This window comes from Babylonia areolata, chromosome 3, assembly GCF_041734735.1.
Source record: "Babylonia areolata isolate BAREFJ2019XMU chromosome 3, ASM4173473v1, whole genome shotgun sequence".
In the NCBI taxonomy this organism is placed as follows: Eukaryota; Metazoa; Mollusca; class Gastropoda; order Neogastropoda; family Buccinidae; genus Babylonia; species Babylonia areolata.
In genome coordinates, this window is record NC_134878.1 from 10,940,623 (window position 1) to 10,960,639 (window position 20,017).

At 45.4% G+C, this 20,017-nt stretch overlaps 1 protein-coding gene across 1 annotated transcript in view; it reads right to left on the reverse strand.

Annotated features, from left to right (window-relative positions):
- The window catches only part of LOC143280445 (potassium voltage-gated channel protein Shaw-like), a 270,708-nt gene that overhangs the window by 70,493 nt on the left and 180,198 nt on the right, over positions 1–20,017 (reverse strand). Inside the window, exon 2 of the mRNA XM_076585089.1 lies at positions 4,186–4,451. Within this exon, the coding sequence (XP_076441204.1) occupies positions 4,186–4,451 (266 nt within the window). The remainder of the gene's footprint in view (positions 1–4,185; positions 4,452–20,017) is intronic.

Consider the following 20,017-nt stretch of genomic DNA (forward strand, 5'->3'; position numbering starts at 1 on the left):
ACATACACACACACACACACACACACACACACGAACGCACGCACGCACACGCAAACATATACACAAACTCTCTCTCTCTCTTTCTCTCTCTCTCACACACACACGCACACACACACACACACACACACACACACACACACACACACACACACACACACACACACACACACACACACACACACACACACTTTTGGTGTATCTGATATCAGTGCACATAGTAAAAGATACAAGACCAGCACTGTAAACGATATGGTATGTCCGTTATGTAGATCTGCAAAAGAAGATGACGTCCATTTGATATAATGTTGTCCTGTATTATATGACTTCAGACAAAGATATACTCCATTGAGATACTATAGCAGACCAAGTAATTTACGGTTAGTATTTCTTCTGTCTTCTACAAATGATAACGTTTTTTTTTCGAATCTTGCCATATTAATCTATAAGTCATTAAACGACGTAGTTTCATGATTGGTTAAACAGAACAGCTTTGTTTGAGCATACATGTAATATTATATCCTTATGCAAATCTGTTCTTACAAAATGTGCAGTCACCCCTTCAAATGGGGCCATGGCCTTATTGAATAAACTTTCGGTTCGTATCGTTTCGTTTCACGCGCGCACACACACACACACACACACACACACACACACACACACACACACACACACACACTGGAAAAATTATAAATAACAAGAAGAACAACAACGACAAAAACAAACCCACCTAAAAAAAAATCCTTCAGAGCTTCCGAAAAACACGATTCCTCACCAACCAGCAAACGCGGGCGGGCAAGAGGGGGGGCGGGGGCGGGGAAGGGGGGGGGGTGTCAGTCGGCAGTGTCAGCAATACTTTCCTGTCACTATTGTTCATCTCCCTTCCCCCCCTGCCCCAATGCTACCCCTTCAAACATGGGAGGGAGCCAGGCCTCTGCCCCGGGTTAACTCACTCAGTACGGCCAGTCCTCTCTTCTCCTCTACACAGACCCCTCGGATGTCCAGTGGGTGTCTGAATGACCCAACCTTGAGCTTCCGTCGTCAGAATTGTGGTATGTGGTATTCTTTGTCAACATTCACGTCTTCAGTATAAGAGCCTTCCGCTTGCAATATTTTGATGATGGTAATTGGGGTGAAACGCTGTTAACGTCGTCTCTTTCGCCGTTCGTATGGAGAGAATTAAAGAACAGCACGTGACAACTGACATTGCCTTTTCACACGCTTCTTGTTTGACCAACAGAGAGGACAGTACAGAGGGCTTCGCTTTCACCGTCTGCTTGTCTGCTTTTCATCCACTGCCTAAACTGTTTAAAATTATGACTATATATTTTTAAAAAACGTATCTCTCCCATTTCCTCGGTTAACTGGGCGTTACCAAATCTGTCTGGACAAGGATCTAAATAATCTGACAAGTCAGCATTTTCTATTGGTCTGTTTCCTTCCTACATAATATACGCAGGACCTACATTCTCAGCTAAGATTGCTGATTTCCTGGATTTGTAAGATCTCAGGTTCACACAGTATTTTTATCAGTCAGAATCAGGTTTGTTTCCTGATGAATTGAATTAGATAGCAAATGAAAAACAAAGGTGGAAAAAAGACGTGAGTTTGTGAAGAATCTTTAAACTTATTTCCAATAAAATGACACAGCGAACGGCTTGCTTTGTACATGATTGAAAATGCATCACCTGACGAATAGTGAACTGAATTAGGATGATGCATTGGATAATACCCTGAATAATAGATGGTCCATTGATTGATGGATGATGCACTAAGCAATGGATAGTTCACTAACTATTTGACAATGTACCTATTGATCAATTACGACTGGTGTTACATTATTGATACATTTCGGTCGAGAGTCAAGAGTAGTAAGGGAAGTCACTCTTACCCTCTCTCTCTCCCCACCGGTCTGTGTAATGGCGCACACTTCATGCAGAATTAAAACAGTTTGTTTGAACCAAAGTTTTATTGTTCTTGCTGTGCATGCAAGTAGCATAATAACTGAATAATGGACGCAACTCTGAATACTGAGTAATACAATGTATGATGAATAATGCACAGAACGGCAGATACTGCAATGGTTCATGAGTAGCGCACTGAATCCGCTGGAAAACTAAAATCCAACATTGTTTCTCATTTCATGCTAGTGGTCTGTTCGTTTTACAAAAAGTTAGTAGGGCCTACACAACGGAAAACGAGCTTGTTTTACGCCTATAAACTTATATTTGGCCTCTTAAGTTCATTCTTCCAAAATAGGCTTAGTCTCCTCTACCATTCTGATTCTTAGTATCGAGACACAGCACTGCCAAACAACGGAAAAAAAGAAGACAAAAAAAGAAGAGAAGCTAGAGAGAGAGACACACACAGAGACACAGACACGAAGAGATGTTTGCACACTGCACATAAACACACACACACACAGACACACACACACACACACACACACACACACACACACACACAAACACTGAAATTTTTCCCCAATTTTTCTGGGGTCGATAGATTCTGTCCCATCACTTACCATCACCGCCCACGAAATTCTTCTTTCTCTGAGAAACAGTGAGGTTCGCAGACTTCCCCCATCAAATTCCTGACATCACACTACACTACACTACACTACACTACACTACATAAGAAAGCAATACGACACAGTGCAACGCAATGCAAAGCAGTATTCTACAGCAAAATATGCACACGACACGATCCTATACGACACGAAACGACAAGGCACGGTACGATATGATACCGAACCATATACAATACTAGGGTGTGAAACAGCAACCACAAAAAGCACCACACCACAACCATCACCACCACCTCACATTACCACGCATAGACCGCGACGATGACCATGACAGTCCCCACCATCACCAGCATCATCCAACAATCAACACAACCACCACCACTGCACCCACCACCACCTTCAGCCTTACCACCCTCCTACCTACAACTACCACAACTACCGTCACCAGCACCACCACCACCACCACCACCACCACCACCACAACCACCTTTATTATTAGCACAAGGTCCACCCACCCACCCCGCCCCCATCCCTACCGCCAACACCACTAAATCCCCAAAGCCAAACCCTACCACACCACCACCTCCACCACCCCTACTCTACCACCAGTACCACCAGCCTATTCCCCCCCCTCCCCAACACCGCTCCTCACCACCACCACTACCACCCACCAACATCACCTCCTTCCATACCACACCCCTACCACCCCTACCCTACCCCACCACCCTCCACCACCCCTACTACCACCACCACCACAGTCACCACCACTACGACAAACCAACCAACCACCACGACCACCACCACCACCACCCCGACCACTGCCACCACCCACACCACTCCCACCACCACCACTACCACCACCCCACCACTCCCACCACCCACAACCACCACCGCACCACTACACCACCACCACCCCACCACTACACCACCACCACCTCACCACTCCCACAACCCACAACCACCACCACCATCACACCACTCCCACCACCACCACCCCACCACTACACCACCACCACCCCACCACTACACCACCACCACCACCCCACCACTCCCACCACCACCACACCACCACTACACCACCACCACCACCCCACCACTCCCACCACCACCACCATCCCACCACTCCCACCACCACCACCCCACCACTACACCACCACCACCACCACCACCCCACCACTCCCACCACCACCACACCACCACTACACCACCACCACCACCCCACCACTCCCACCACCACCACCATCCCACCACTACACCACCACCACCCCACCACTACACCACCACCACCACCACCACCCCACCACTCCCACCACCACCACCCCACCACTACACCACCACCACCCCGCCACTACACCACCACCACCACCATCCCACCACTCCCACCACCACCACCACACCACTACACTACCACCACCACCACCACCACCACGACAAACCAACCATCACCCACACAACTCCCACCACAACCACTACCACTATCACCACCACCACCACTACGTCAAACCAACCACCACCACCCTCCACCACCCACCCCTACCACCACAACCACCACCATCATCACAACCACAACCACTCCCACCACCACAACAACCACCACCACCAACAACAACAACCGTCACCACCACCACCACCACCAGTAACTGACTGACAGACTGACTCACCATGGCTGCCCGCGAGGTCCTGGGGTACTCCAGGACGAGCCAGACCTTCCACTGCAGCCTCCTCCAGCCCTTGAGGCTGTCCAGGTCCACGTGCACGTTCTCCTTCTCCAGCGAGTGGTTGAACGAGTCCAGGATGGCCTGGTTCTCGATGTAGGAGCGGTAGTGACGCCAGCAGCACGCCTTGATCTCCATCTCGTCGATCTGCCAGAAGTCCAGCTCCCGCTTCACCACCGCCCCGCACACCTCCAGCGGCACGTGCAGCTCGCCTGTGTGTATGGGAAGAGGAAGGGGTTAAGAAAAGGAAAAAGTGATATCATAAAAAACAAGCAGTTTGAATGTGGGTTGTTTACAATGTACTTGTATTGAAAAAAACAACCAAAAACAAGAAGTTTAAAAAACACACAGAGAAAAAAAAAACGGAACGAAAAGTAGGTCACTACCGTTGAGTAATCGGGATTGAGAGAAGTTCTGTTTTTATTAATGATAAGTGATGGGACTAGCGAGTTTGAATATATATAAATATTCCCCAAGCAACACTTCACACTGTTCTTTTCATGTTGCATGCCCTGGATGCAGTTTTTACATGAGCTTTGTTGACCTTTTTGTTTTCTTTGTTGGTGTGTGTGTTGCATTTTGACATACCAGTAAACGCCCTTGACGAAGACCAGTGGTCGAAACCGGTCGGGCATGTGAGAAACTGTTCTGTTGTTTTCCTTTTTTTTCTATTGTTATATATATAGTGAGAGAGAGAGAGAGACAGACAGAAAGGAAGATGTAATATATTACTCTTTGTCACAAAATATTTATCTCATAATATTATTATTATTATTAGATAGATAGATAGACAGATAGATAATCTCAGTCGGTTTCGTTTTAGGATATCGAACTTCTCATTTGTCATTAAATCATTTTGCTGAAAAGCTAAGGATGGTTATACTATTGTAATATTTTAAAGTTTCACGTATACGATTTTGCACCCTCTTGATATGAAACAGGAGCAGGAAGGACACAGAGATGACATTTGTGCAGCATGCTTGCAAAGGTCACCATGAATATGCAGAAGGAAAAAGGTCATACTGACAATGGTGGGATAGATTTACATATCATATCCTTTCGCATTGTTCAGTATGTATCCGGGTATTAAGGTCATAGGGGCGATGTCATTCGCCCAGTTTCATTGAAAAGGTTAACATGAATATGCTGAATGAGGAAGCACATCAACAACAGTGGTGGAATAGCTTTACGTAAATGGTTTCTGATTGCTTGGTATGACGCCAGAATATCAAGATCATTGTGTGATTTGTACAGCTTGCTTGAAAAGGTTGTCATGAATATCTATGCTAATGGGAATGGTGTCTTTATAGCTGGGTAGCTATGGGAGGTCGTTTCGTATAATGACACTGATCACAGATCGAGTGCTGTTTGACCTTACAGTACCGGTGCAAATTATGCAGTTCGCGCGGTCAAGGTTGTCTATGCTAATTCTGATCATCCTGATGTCATGTCAGATCTGTAAACTGCATCAACATGCGATTTGGAGCAAGATTTGAGAGGTCTTTGTGCGAACCGAGAGCGTTAAATAGAGAATAGAAATATAAGGACAGGCCCGGCGCTTCCTTTTTTGAGGAAGTGTCTGGGTTTGTTCCATTGTACCTTTTATTTACCTGTGTGCAATCTGAATCGGTAGCGTAAGCAGCACTGACTTGAAGTTGTGTACCTTGTGAATGGAGAGAGTTACCACTCTTTACTGTTTGTTAATCATTTCATCTCCTGGCCTCATTATTGTAATTTCCAGTTGAAAAACCACCGAGGCAAACCATGTGTTTGTTTTGTATTGTCCATGTGTTCTGTATGGTTTGTTCAGGATTAAAGAGGCTATGCCAGTCTTGAATAAAAGCTACTTTGTGTTTGCACATTTCTTCTGTCTTTGCTGCTGTGTGCACGTGTCAAATGATCGATATAAGGACATGCCCGGCGGTGCGTTTTTTTTGTGTGTTTTTTTTTGTGTGTAAAGGAAGTGTCTGGGTTTGTTCCAATGTACCTTTTATTTACCTGTGTGCTAGCTGAATCGGTAGCGTAAGCAGCACTGACTTGAAGCTGTGAATGGAGAGAGTTACCACTCTTTACTATTTGTTAATCATTTCATCTCCTGGCCTCATTATTTGTTAATAGAAGGTTTCAATTGACCACACCACTTCGTTGGAAGTCGAGATGGGCAAGGACTCGTCAGTGACCAACGCTCATCTTACACCAGAAACTGACACAAGCTTACAGCTGGGCCAGCAGCAGAGTGAGAGCTGCGTGATCAAAGGTTTCTACACAGCAACGGGAATTCATTCACAGCCTAGTAATTATTGAAGGACTGTGACCCTCTAACTAGGAGGCAAGATTGCACTGGCTCTTGGTGAGTGCTGTAGCCTTGGTGGACCATCCCAACGCATGCGCATTGTTCTGGTTTTCCTGAAAATCCCACCCATTCTTGGTTTCCCTACAGATTAGCATTTAGTCCCCGTTTTCAGATATGTCTGTTGGGGAACCCATTTATAATCGTGTTGGGGGATCCATTTGCAGACGTGTTTGAGGACGTCCGCCGTTTGCACGCCTCGTGTGCCACTCCTTTTTTACCGCTGTTTTCTGCTTTATCAGACATGCCACAGCAAAGGAGGTGAACGCTTAGCGCCTTGAAGGAGGCTGCAGTGTGAGGGGCAAGGGGGGGGGGGGGGGGCTCCGGGGAAGGGGAGAGGATGGAAAAGTCAGGAAGGCTGTCAGGAAGGGGACGTGAAGAGCTGGGTGAAGCTGTGGTTTGCTAAGTGCATTTCTCGTGACAACAACGTGCTTTCCTTAAAGAAAGAGGGGGCATTGTGTGTAAAAGCATAAGGTGAACGCAATGGTTTTTGTCAACAATCATTTCCCCAGTACTGCATTTTTCACTTACCCTCTTTTTTCTTCTCCTTAACACAAGGAATATAATGTTCATTTCTACCGAAATACAGAAAACATTTCACTATGGACTGTTATGATACATAACCACAAAGCTCGTGTTTGCTAAAGCGATCAGTATAAATAGCCAACAAGAATATGAAACATAGATTATTCTTACTTGTTGTTAACAAAATACACCAATTGCCGTATAAGGGAAAACAGACAGCAGACCATTTCTTATATTTTCTTAACTGAAACAGGCAATAGGAGACAATATCCATCTGAGTACCAAAAAAAAAAAAAAATACAGTAACCATGAAAACCATCACGTGAAAGCCGTCAAAATGACAAACGAAATCAGATATCCAAGCAATTTAAAAAATAAAAATGAACATGACCCGCTGAGTCAAAATGCAACACAAGACTCATAGAGGCACATACATACCTGGAGTGAAAAACCCGATCAAAATTAATCAGATCGGAGGTGATACAAACAAACATTGGAACAATATCTTAAGATGGATAGTTTTAATATGAAAACAAAAAAAAAGAGAGTGAAAACCAAAAGTGGTGATTGAGAATGACAGTGGTGTTTCCAGTTACTCCAGTTTGTGCCATGCAACAGGCCAAGGTGGGTTAATAAGGAGCACAATCCTTAAAAAAAAAAAAATCTTTAAGGACAATAACATAAATACAAACAGGCAAACAACCAACACCAATGTACAATAACATAACAACAAACAGGCTGTAATAAAGTGGAGTGATGGCCTAGAGGTAATACGTCCGCCTAGGAAGCGAAAGAATCTGAGCGCGCTGGTTCGAATCACGGCTCAGCCGCCGATATTTTCTCCCCCTCAACTAGACCTTGAGTGGTCGTCTGGACGCTAGTCATTCGGATAAGACACTTAGCGCACGTAAAAGAACTCACGGCAATAAAAGGGTTATTCCTGTTAAAATTCTGCAGAAAAATCCACTTCGATAGGAAAAACAAATAAAACTGCACGCAGGAATTTTTTTTTTTTAATGGGTGGCGCTGTAGTGTAGCGACGCGCTCTCCCTGAGGGGAGCAGCCCGAATTTCACACAGAGAAATCTGTTGTGATAAAAAGAGAAATACAAATACAAATAAAAACAAGTAGAGAATGCCCTACTGTGATTTAGAAGAAGAAGAAAAAAAAAAAAAAAAAGACGGCCAGGTTAGTGTGGTGAGAGTCGGATACTGAGCCACGTGGACAGAACAAAGAACATGTGTGAGGGTAGCGGAAAGTAAACAGGCATTGGCATACCTTTCCCCGTGGCTTGTCCTGGACCATGATGATGAGGATGACAGAGAGGGAGAGAAGGAGAAGAAAACAATGATAACCAAAAAGAAAAAAAAAAAACATCGAAGAGAGAGATCAAGGAAACAGACACGCATTTTATCTTTCTCTCTCTCCCAACTCTTTTTTTGTCTCTGTCCGTCTCTCTCTCTCTCTCTCTCTCTCTCTCTCTCTATATATATATATATATATATATATATATATATATATCTGTCTCTGTCTGTCTGCCTGTCTGTCTCTGTCTCTCTATGCCTTCTCTACCTGTCTGTCTGTCTGTCACACACACACACACACACACACACACACACACACACACACACACACACACACTCTCTCTCTCTCTCTCTCTCTCTGCCCTCTTCTCTGCCAGTCTGTCTGTCTGTCTGTCTATATATCTGTCTGCCTGTCGGTCTGTCTGTCTGTCTATCTGTCTATCTGTCTGTCTGTGTGTCTGTTTGTCTCATGCGCACATGTCACGGTCTTTTTTCTGATTTAAGCTGCTTCTAAAAGAGGACAGAATGAAATCAGCATACCAGTATGAAGCAAGACTTCGTTCCAGTCCTAGCACGTTCTTTCCCTTTCGGAACAATGTGAAGATGATGCTTTATAGACTATACTACATGTGCTTGCAGTATGTTGGACTTTCACGCACGCGCGCGCGCACACACATACAAGCTTGCATGTGCATAATCATATGCACGAACACGCAAAAATACATCATGCACAAAGACAGAGAATGAAAGAGGAAGAGAGAGAGAGGAGAGAAAGGGGGGAAGTCAGAGACAGAGGAGCGAGAGAGAGAGGGAGAGGAGCGAGAGAGAGAGAGAGAAGGGGGAGAGTGAGACAGAGTGAGAGAGAGAGAGAGGGAGAGAGAGAGGGGGGAAGAGAGAGAGAGTCAGTCTTTGCTTTTTGTTTGATTTTGGACCATTACTCATGTCTGCGCACGTAACTGCTGCATTAATTTCAGGGAGTATGGACGGATGTACAGACACACACACACACACCACAACACACACATACATACACTCTCTCTCTCTTCTCTCTCTCTCTCACCATTCTCTTTCTCTTAACCCCCCCCCCCACACACACACACACATACACACAACACACACATACACACGCACACACAACACAACACACACACACACACACACACACACACACCACAACACACACATACATACACTCTCTCTCTCTCTTCTCTCTCTCTCTCTCACCATTCTCTTTCTCTTGACCACCCCTCACACACACACACACAAACACACACACAACAAACACATACACACGCACACAACACACACACAACACACACACACACACACACACACACACACACACACACACACACACACACACACACACACACACACACACACACGTACGCAAAGACATAGGGATAGAGTTGCACAATTGCTCACAACAGCAGAGGCATCGATTCTTGCCACACAGAGAGTTGGCAGGAGGCCATGTGACCAGAGCGTTTCACCACCAAAGCCAGGATGCCCTCTTCATAGCCCAGTTCTTCTTCTTCTTCTTCTTCTGCGTTCGTGGGCTGCAACTCTCACGTTCACTCGCATGTACACGAGTGGGCTTTTACGTGCATGACCGTTTTTACCCCCGCCATGTAGGCAGCCATACTCCGTTTTCGGGGGTGTGCATGCTGGGTATGTTCTTGTTTCCATAACCCACCGAACGCTGACATGGATTACAGGATCTTTAACGTGCGTATTTGATGTTTTGCTTGCGTATACACACGAAGGGGGGGTTCAGGCACTAGCAGGTCTGCACATATGTTGACCTGGGAGATCGTAAAAATCTCCACCCTTTACCCACCAGGTGCCGTCACCGTGATTCGAACCCGGGACCCTCAGATTGAAAGTCCAACGCTTAAACCACTCGGCTATTGCGCCCGTCATAGCCCAGTTCGATTCATGTACTTTTCGGGATTCCTTGCCTCCTACAGCTCTGCCCACTATACCAACACGTGCAGTGGTCGGTGTGCTTGTCTTTCGGACGAGACGACCAGTATCAGTATCAGTAGCTCAAGAAGGCGTCACCGCGTTCGGACCAATCCATATACGCTATATACACCACATCTGCCAAGCAGATGCCTGACCAGCAGCGTAACCCAACGCGCTTATCAGGCCTTGAGAAAAAAAAATAATATAAAAATAAAATAAATAAATAAATAAAACAAAATGAAATAAAAAAAATGAATAAAAAAATAATAATAATAAAAAATATAAAAAATAACAAAACAAACCAACACAAAACAAACAAACAAACAAACAAAAATATATATATACATATATAAATAAAATAAAAATAGAGACGACCAATGTCGGCTCAATAATTAATTTACAGCGCAGGATATTGCGCGAATAAAAAGAAAGAAAGAAAGAAAAGAAAAGAAAAAAAAAAAAAAGAATCTCCAAGCCAATGGAAGACGGTTGTCTGGAACGAAATCCTGTAGACAAATCCACTTTGTGAGGTGAATAATGTCGGATCAAGAGGGTTTTTTTTTTGCTCTCTGGTATTCTTTTGTGCATCTTGCTCAACTCTCTGTGTGTGTGTGTGTGTGTGTGTGTGTGTGTGTGTGTGTGTGTGTGTGTGTGTGTGTGTGTGTGTGTGTGTGCGTCTGTCTGTCTGTCTGTCTGTCTGCCAGTGTGCTCCCCTCTCTCTGTCTCTGTATCTCTTTTCTTCACTCTCTCTGCCCCACACCTCTTTTTTTTTTTTGGGGGGGGGGGGGGGGGGGGGGGAGGGGAGGGGGGTTCGTTCGCCTCAACTCCCGTTTTCTTCTGTACGTGCGTGAACCTGTCTGTAAGAGCGCGCCTGTGTCCGCGCGCGCGTCTGTGTTTGTGTATTCTTTGGCATTCGTGCACGCGGGTTTATGCACACTCTGTCTGTCTTTTGGAAATGAGGCACGACCCTTCTTAACCCCGTGAAGCAATTTTCATGGAGAAAAAAAATCAATTAATGTAGACATTAGTTGTCTTTGCTTCTTTTTGTTTGACAAGAGGGAGCACATAGGGACATTAAAGATAGATCTGGAGCATACTGTGCATCGAACGGGAAGGAAAAACATATTCAAGAAAGAGAGAGGGAGGGAGAGAGAGAGAGAGAGAGGTGTGGGGGGAGGGGTGAAGAAAATATTACCAGACAAAACTCATTACATGAAGAGAATTATAATAGCTTGTAATGACGTCACCAGAACTCTTTAAACTAATCTCTCTCTCTCTCTCCCCCCTCTCTCTCTCCGTCTCTCTCTCTCTCTCTCTTCCCCCTCTCTCTCTCTCTTTCCCCCTCTCTCTCTCCTATCTCTCTCTCCCCCTTTCTCTCTCCCTCTTTCTCTCCCCCTCTCTCTCTCCCCTCTCTCTCCCCCTCTCTCTCCCCCCTCTCTCTCTCCCCCCTCTCTCTCCCCCTCTCTCTCTCCCCCTCTCTCTCTCTCCCCCTCTCTCTCTAAGCACCTCCTCCATCCAGACCACCTCCAGATCTCTCTCTTTCTCGACCTCCCCTCCCCCCCCCCCACCCACCGCTCCCAACACACACCCCCTACTTTTTTCGCGTTAGCCCTTTCCTCTCTCTCTCTCCATTCTTCTAGGTGTCTTTGATCAGCCCCTCTTTTTAAGATGCTGTCTGGCAGGCACTTTTCTTTAATGCATTTTTTTCCCTTCTGGTGGTGATCCCTTAATCATCAGATTATGGAGACTAATCATGTTCCACGTTATGAAAAAACAAAAAAAAACACAAAAAAAACCCGCTATCAAAAGCGCGAAATTAAGACCTTTTTTATTCACGAAAAGTGCATGTGTTTACGAGCGCATTGAAAATGTTTTTGAAGTCTCTTCTTTGTTCTTTCGTTTTTACACTCCCTCGCATTATCTATCCTCTTTTGTTTTCTGGGTTTGATAGAATAATGGCCTTGCTGTTTTGTACATCTTCGTGTTCGGTTTCCAGGCTTTGGAAAATCTTATCAACACACGGGATGTACAGGATACCGGAAGTTCCAAAGCTGTTGTGAAAATTATCCAGCAAGATAAAGACCGACTTTTGAACATATAAAGGTAAGCCCTCTCTGTAAAGTTAGACCAGAGAACTACAGGGAGGTGTGTGTGTGGGAGAGGGGCTGATGGGGGTGGGGGGCAGGGGGGGGGGGGGGGGGGTTGGCGGAGACATGGTTAAGATCTGGACCCATGGGGATGTGGAAGTATAAACGTGGTCCAGAGTTTGGTACCACAGAGCTGTGAGAACGTAACAAAATATCAGTGCCGGGACTGACAGTAATGTGGGAGCGTGAACACAGTCCCGTTAAGGTGAAGATGAATTTCAGTTTCATTTTCTCAAAAAAGGCGTTCGGATAAATCCATGTACAATACACCACATCTGCTATGCAGATGTCTGACAAACAGCATAACCCAAGGTGCTTAGTCAGGCCTTGAGTGCGTGCATACATAATTGTCTACCTATCAGGGTGGATTTTCGCTACAGAATTTTGCCAGAGGACAACACTCTCGTTGTCATGGGTTCTTTTTCAGTGCGCCAAGTGCGTACTACACGCGGGACCTCGGTTTATCATCTCATCCGAATGGCAAGATGCCCAGTTCGGTTTTCCAGTAAAACTTGGGAGAAAGAGGCGAGAGCGGGATTCGAACCCAGACCCTCACGGACTCTGTATTTGGTAGATGAGCGTCTTGACCATTTTGCCACTTTCCCTCTGTCAGTAACAGGGCTGACAGCAATGTGGGGGACACGAACACAGTCCAGTGAAGGTGAACATAGTTTTCAGTTTTTCGACATAAACATGCCCATCATGGCTCGCCACGTAAAGTCCTTCCATTCAGCGCTGTCCCTGAAAAACGAAAACAGCCTGCAAGCTGTATGGACAGGCCTCCAGAGCGCGGGGAAAGCTGTTGTGACATTGACAGCTGTACCGACAGTCCCCCCCCCCCTTACCCCACCCCGCCCTCCCCCTCTCTCCCCCCCCACCCTACCGCCATCATCCCCCATTCCCCCTCCTGTCTGCATCGACACACACATCGACCGTGTTTGTAATAGCGGTCCATTACTTTAATCTCTTGATGGTCTGTCTGTATTTTGCTCAGTCTGTTTCTCTTTATTTTTGTTTTATATCCATATGTTGCATTCTCCAGGTTCAATTTGGTTTGATAAACCTTCTTCGTCTTTGTATTTCCTTCCGCTCTGTCGTCAACACACACACACACACACACACACACACACACACACACACACACACACACACACACACACACACACACACAGAGTTCAGTTTATGTATGTATGTATGTATGCATGTATGCATGTATGTATGTATATCCCCCCCATGGCCCCTCTATATGTTCCTTCAGTTTTGCATTTCTTTTCGTAACTTGGTTAGGGGTTCCCCGTCAGAAGCTGAAATATGTAGATGTGCCGCCGATGGATACACGTCTTAACTATAACACGTCATGCAGCGTTTACATCTAAAGGGAGAAGCAGAGAGGAAAGGAGAGAAAGAGAGAAGGGAGGGGGGTGGGGAGAGGGAGGGAGTGAGACAGGCAGGAAGGGTGAGACTCGAGGAAAAAAAAAAAAAGGACGTCTTGTTGTGATGAGGGAAATCACGCTGTCAGTCTCCTTATTCATACTGGGCCCTGCTCTGAATGCAGAAAAGGCAAACGCTGGCTTGATGGCTAAAAGATCGAAGTCGACGTGGGCTTGGTTCCATGGGGAATGGCAACTTCGTCCAGGGAACTGGACCGGCTGTGTACTTTTAACACAAATCATTCTGAAGTTCCCTGCTGGACGGGCGAGAAAGAAACACTGAAAATAGTGATACTTGGTCAAGATTTGAAAGCACTGCGAGGTGATTAAATAAACCCGTTTCTGACACAAGCCCAAAGATGTGAAGGACTATTAACACAGTTTCCAAATAAGACCATTATAGCTGTGGGAATGTAAGCTCAGTTCCCATAATTACGGAACAATTCACCTGTGAGGAAAATTAGCACAATTCTGATACGAAACCACACAGCCGTGATTAAAAAGCAAATTTTGAAATACACGACCATAGAGCTGTGGGACTGTAGGCCCACTTCCAACAATATGGAACCATATAGTTGTGAAAATACAAACACAGTTCCCATTTGGGACGGACCATATAGTTGTGAAAAAACAAAAACAGTTCCCATTTGGGACGGGCCATATAGTTGTGAAAATACAAAAACAGTTCCCATTTGGGACGGACCATATAGTTGTGAAAATACAAAAACAGTTCCCATTTGGGACGGACCATATAGTTGTGAAAATACAAACACAGTTCCCATTTGGGACGGACCACATAGTTGTGAAAATATAAGCACATTTCCTTTTTGGGGTTATACAGTTGCGTGAATATAAGCACGTTTCCCATCTGGAACCACAGTTATGGGAATAATTACTCCGATACGAGACCATACAGTTAAGTTGTGAGAATAGAAACAAAGCTCCAATGTGAGATCAGTCGGACTCTACGTCCAGATTCATCGTGGGGGAAGGCACAGCTGTGGGAGAAATAAGAACACCGCCCTGAATGGAGGGGATCACAGATAATGCGGGAGCATGAAGTCTGGTCCGCCTGGGTTGAGAAACAAAATCTGCAGCAGTCTGGTCAAGGAGGGAGGAATTTTGTTTAATGCCCCGTCACACATATCGGTAATTGAAGATATTTTGTTAAAGTATTTATGAATACATTTGAATATTATCGGTTAGAAGGGGTGGGAGATGTGAATGACTGGAGGGTTGGGGGAAACTGGGCAAATGAGGGTGAAATGAGGGTGAAATTTGAAAAAAACATTTCTAAATACAATTACAGGAAATTACTTTAAGGACTTCGTAAAAGAGAAGTCAGTAATCTGACAAGCGAAACAACTGATAATGAATGCAAAAAACATCAACGTTCCCAGTCACTTGTGAAGACACACTTTCGTGTACATAAGGCTTCATCAAGCTACAGTAAAAAATTATATGCTTAATTGTCAGGTTACTAAAGCATATGCACTTGACATTGGAACAATACTTGGTCCGTAATGAATTTGATAATAGTCTGAGAGCTAACTGACGAGGTTTTAGACTTGAATTCAAGCACCTCTAAAAGTCTCTTACCAGTATATTGCTTATTTCCTTGAATGGTCAAGGTTGGCTGGCTGAGTGTACTGTAAACATGTACAGTTAACCGCACATCAGGCTTACTACCTGGTTAGAGCCGACTGACGGCTGCCTTCGGGCACTCATCATTTGTTTCCTGTGTCATTCAATCATATTTCAGGCACGCACACATAGACACTCAGACATACATGTAACAATTTTACGTGCGTGACTGTTTTGTTTATTTACCCCGCCATGTAGGCAGCCATACTCCGTTTTCAGGGGGTGCATGCTGGGAATGTTCTTGTTTCCGTAACCCACCGGACACTGACATGGATCACAGATCTTTAACGTGCGTATTTGATCTTCTGGGTGCGTATGCACACGAAGAGGGTTCAGGCACTAGCAGGTCTGCACATATGTTGACCTGGGGAGATTGGAAAAAATCTCCACCCTTTACCCACCAGGCGCCGTTACCGAGATTTGAACCCGGGACCCTAAGACTGAAAATCCAATGCTGCTTTAACCACTCGGCTATTGCGCCCGTTTTGTGATCAACAGCTCTCCCGGCTTCACTGCGTTCGGACAAATCCATATACTGCTACACCATGCACAATCTGCTAAGCAGATGGCCGACCAGCAGCATAACCCGAAGCGCTTAGTCTGGCCTTGAGGGAATTAATGAATAAATAAATTGATAAATAAATACAAAAATGCATAAATAAATAAGTGAATTGAAAACGAAACCTTGACATATGTGCAGACCTGCTAGTGCCTGAACCCCATTCGTGTGTATACGCAAGCAGAAGATCAAATACGCACGTTAAAGATCCTGTAATCCATGTCAGCGTTCGGTGGGTTATGGAAACAAGAACATACCCAGCATGCACGCCCCCGAAAGCGGAGTATGGCTGCCAACATGGCGGGTTTAAAACGGTCATACACGTAAAAGCCCACTCGCGTATATACGAGTGAACGTGGGAGTTGCAGCCCACGAACGCAGAAGAAGAAGAAAACGAATCAATAAGTAGACAAATAAACCAATAAATAAATAACAGTAACAATAAAGGGCAAGTACATTACAATAGAGAACAGGGAAAAGCAAGCAGAAGGCAAAAGATTGAAATAGAAACGAAAAACAATGGGCCACGCTCAGTGAATGCCTGCCTATCGTGCGCACCCCCTCCCCCCACTCCCCCCGCACCCTCCCCCCTCTCCCCTCCCCACGCCCATACCCCGCCATTCCCCCACCCCCATCCCCACCCCCACCACACACACACATACACAGGCACAACAGACATGCAACAATTTGCAGTCTCACGATGTCATTGAGTCTGGCTATTTCGTTCCCTGCATATTTCGTTCTCTGCACACGTCAGTTCTCTTCTTGTTCTCCTTCTTCTATTTTTAATCCCGTTTTGTTTTGTTTTTTCAGGATCAGTTTCGTTTGATAAGCCTTCCTCAATTTCGATTTGCTTGCCCATTTGTTTTCCCACCATTCTTTCCCTTCTCTTTTTTGTGTGTGCTTTCTTCGGCATTTATTTCGTGTCTTGGTTTTGGGTGACCTCCCTGGAGCTGACAGCGAAGATGGATACCCCTGTGATTTACATGTTGCATGCGTGGTTAGTGACAGAGAGAGAGAGAGAGAGAGAGAGAGAGAGAGAGAGAGAGAGAGAAGTCAGAGACAGAGACAGACAAAGACAGAGAGGGGGGAAAGGGAGGGAGGGAGGAGAAGAGACAGAGAAATTCCCAAGAGACGGAGACTGATGTAAAAGCTTATTCTGAGGAGAAAACTGTGCTGTCAGTATCGTTCTTCAGACTTGGCGATACCTGGTATGCAGAAAACGGGAACGACAGTCTGATTTCGCTGAAGATCAGAGTCAACGAGGTGTCACTCTATTGGGGATTCTCATCTCCGTCTAGGAAATTAGGGAAACTGGCAATGTGCACTTTTTTTTTTATACTCAACTTAGTTCAAAATTACACCATGGACGGGGAACGGAGAAGCCGTAATCATGACTGTATGCTTCAGATTATAGTGGTGGCCAAGTGGTAACGCGTCCGTCTAGGAAGCGAGAGAATTTGAGCGCACGAGTTCGAATCGTACACTCGCCAGTGTTTTCTCCTCCCCCGCTATTGATCTTAAGCAGTGGTCTGAATGCTAGTCATTTTAATGAAACGATAAACCGAGACCCCGTGTGTAGATTGCACTCAGCACACGTAAATGAATCCACGGCCGAAAAAAAGGGGGTTGTCTCTTGCAGAATCATGTAGCAAAAAATCTACTTTGATTGGAACACAAACACACCTGCAGACAGAACCGAAAATGTGGCGCTGTACTGTAGGGACAGCAGCCAGAATTTTACACAGAGACGTCTCTTGAGACAAAGAGTAAAACGATACAATAAAAATCAATGTGGTGGTTCGTCCGTCGGGATCGACGAGGACCATCTAGTCATCCTGGGGGGTGGCGGGGGGTGGGGGTGGGGTTGGGGGGAGGTTGGGCTCTGTGGGTGCGCAGATGACTGGTCAGGCCAATTCGCGCCCGGAAGGTTCTGACGCAGTGTGGACAGGGGATGGTGGCAGTTGTCGGGGACTTGCTGGCACTGCTTTTCCTGGCCTGTCTGCGTTGCTCTGCTGCAGCGATTCTGTTGGCCTCACAGGATTTGGCGCCTTTGTGGACAGCTGAACGCCACTTTGGTCTGTCCATTGCATTCAACTCCCATGTGTCGTGGCTGATGTTGAAGGCCTTCAGAGAAGCTTTCAGAGTGTCTTTGAAGCGCTTCTTTTGGCCTCCATGGGAGCGCTTGCCATGTTGGAGTTCGCCGTTCAGCAGTTTCTTGGGGAGCCGGTGGTCTGGCATGCGAACTACATGGCCTGCATCAAGATGGTGTAGATGCTGGGCAAGTCTGCACGAGTGTCAGGGACCTTCTCTTGCCACTTTATGCCGAGAAGTTTTCTGAGGCTGGTGGTGTGGAAGTGGTTCAACTTTTTGGCGTGGCGTTTATACACCGTCCATGATTCATATCCATAGAGCAGTGTGGTGAGAACTATGGCCTTGTATACTTTGAGCTTCGTCTCCAGGGTGATGCCTCTCCTGTTCCAAACGTTCTTAAATCAATACAATACAACAAAACACAATACAATGAAACCAGCAGAGCTAGCACAATATAGGTACGGTCCAGTTTCGATACCACACAGCTATGAGAACACAAGTCATGTCTCGACTGGATGCCACAGAAATATGGGGCTCGTGTGGATGAATGATGATAAAAAAAATAAAAAAAAAGAAGATAAACGGCTAAGCAGCAGACAGCGTTTGTTAGCTGCGGGAACAGAAACATATCCCTTTTGAATCACCGATTGCCTATAAAGACAGGACGTATTCGTGGATTTGAAAGAAATGAAAGATTGCGCACTAAATGTTCTTTGAATAATCTAGGTGATGAGTTCCATTATATGTTTCGATATTCTTTTTTTTCAGCCATCATAGAAAACATTTGTTAGTCATATTATAACAGAAACTCGAACGCTTTGAAGTTCTCGCAATTGTTTATGACAAAAAGAAATTCATCTTCATTTAAACTTTCTAAATTCATTAAAAAAAAAAAAAAATCATGATGCAAAATTTTAGAAATATTACTATTGTACTCGGCTAGATTTCTATACACTCTGCGTTAGTTATTGTTCGTGTAATCTGTTTGTGTTATTTGAAATTAGATGTTTTGTGTTGAGATAATACTCTAAACGCAGCATTATTCCATTCATTTAATTGCGAGTCCGTCGTGAACTGTGTCACATTGACACATACATTAGTCATTCAGATGAGACGATAAACCGAGGTCCCGTATGCAGCATGCACTTAGCGCACGTAAAAGAACCCACGGCAACAAAAGGGTTGTTCCTGGCAAAATTCTGTAGAAAAATCCACTTCGATGGGAAAAACAAATAAAACTGCATGCAGGAAAAAAAATACAAAAAAATGGGTGGCGCTGTAGTGTAGCGACGCGCTCTCCCTGGGGAGAGCAGACCGAATCCCCCCCCCCCCCCACACACACACCACCCCGGCACCCCCACTATTTTTTTTTTTTTAATGTGCCCCCATTGGAAGATTTTGGAATGATAAATCTTGAAATTATCCATGATCGCGAAGCTTCTCCGGTCAACCCTATCCCTGAAAAATTAATGTGCAAACGAAAACAGAACGGGCTTCCAGAACGCCGGGTGAAAGCTGTTTCAGGGATCAACGGCAGTCCCTGACAGACTCCCCCCCCCTCCCTTCCCCGCCCCCCCCCCCCATGCCCCCCACCCCCACCCCTCACGCCCCCACCCTACCCCTGAGCCGCCACTGTCAGCCATGGCTGACCCATCTCGACCTTGTCTACAATGCTGGTCCATTATTTTCTCCTCCTCGTGTTCCGTATTCCACGCTTGGTTCCTTGTCTTCCTCTTGGTTTTTCTTCTTTTCTCCCT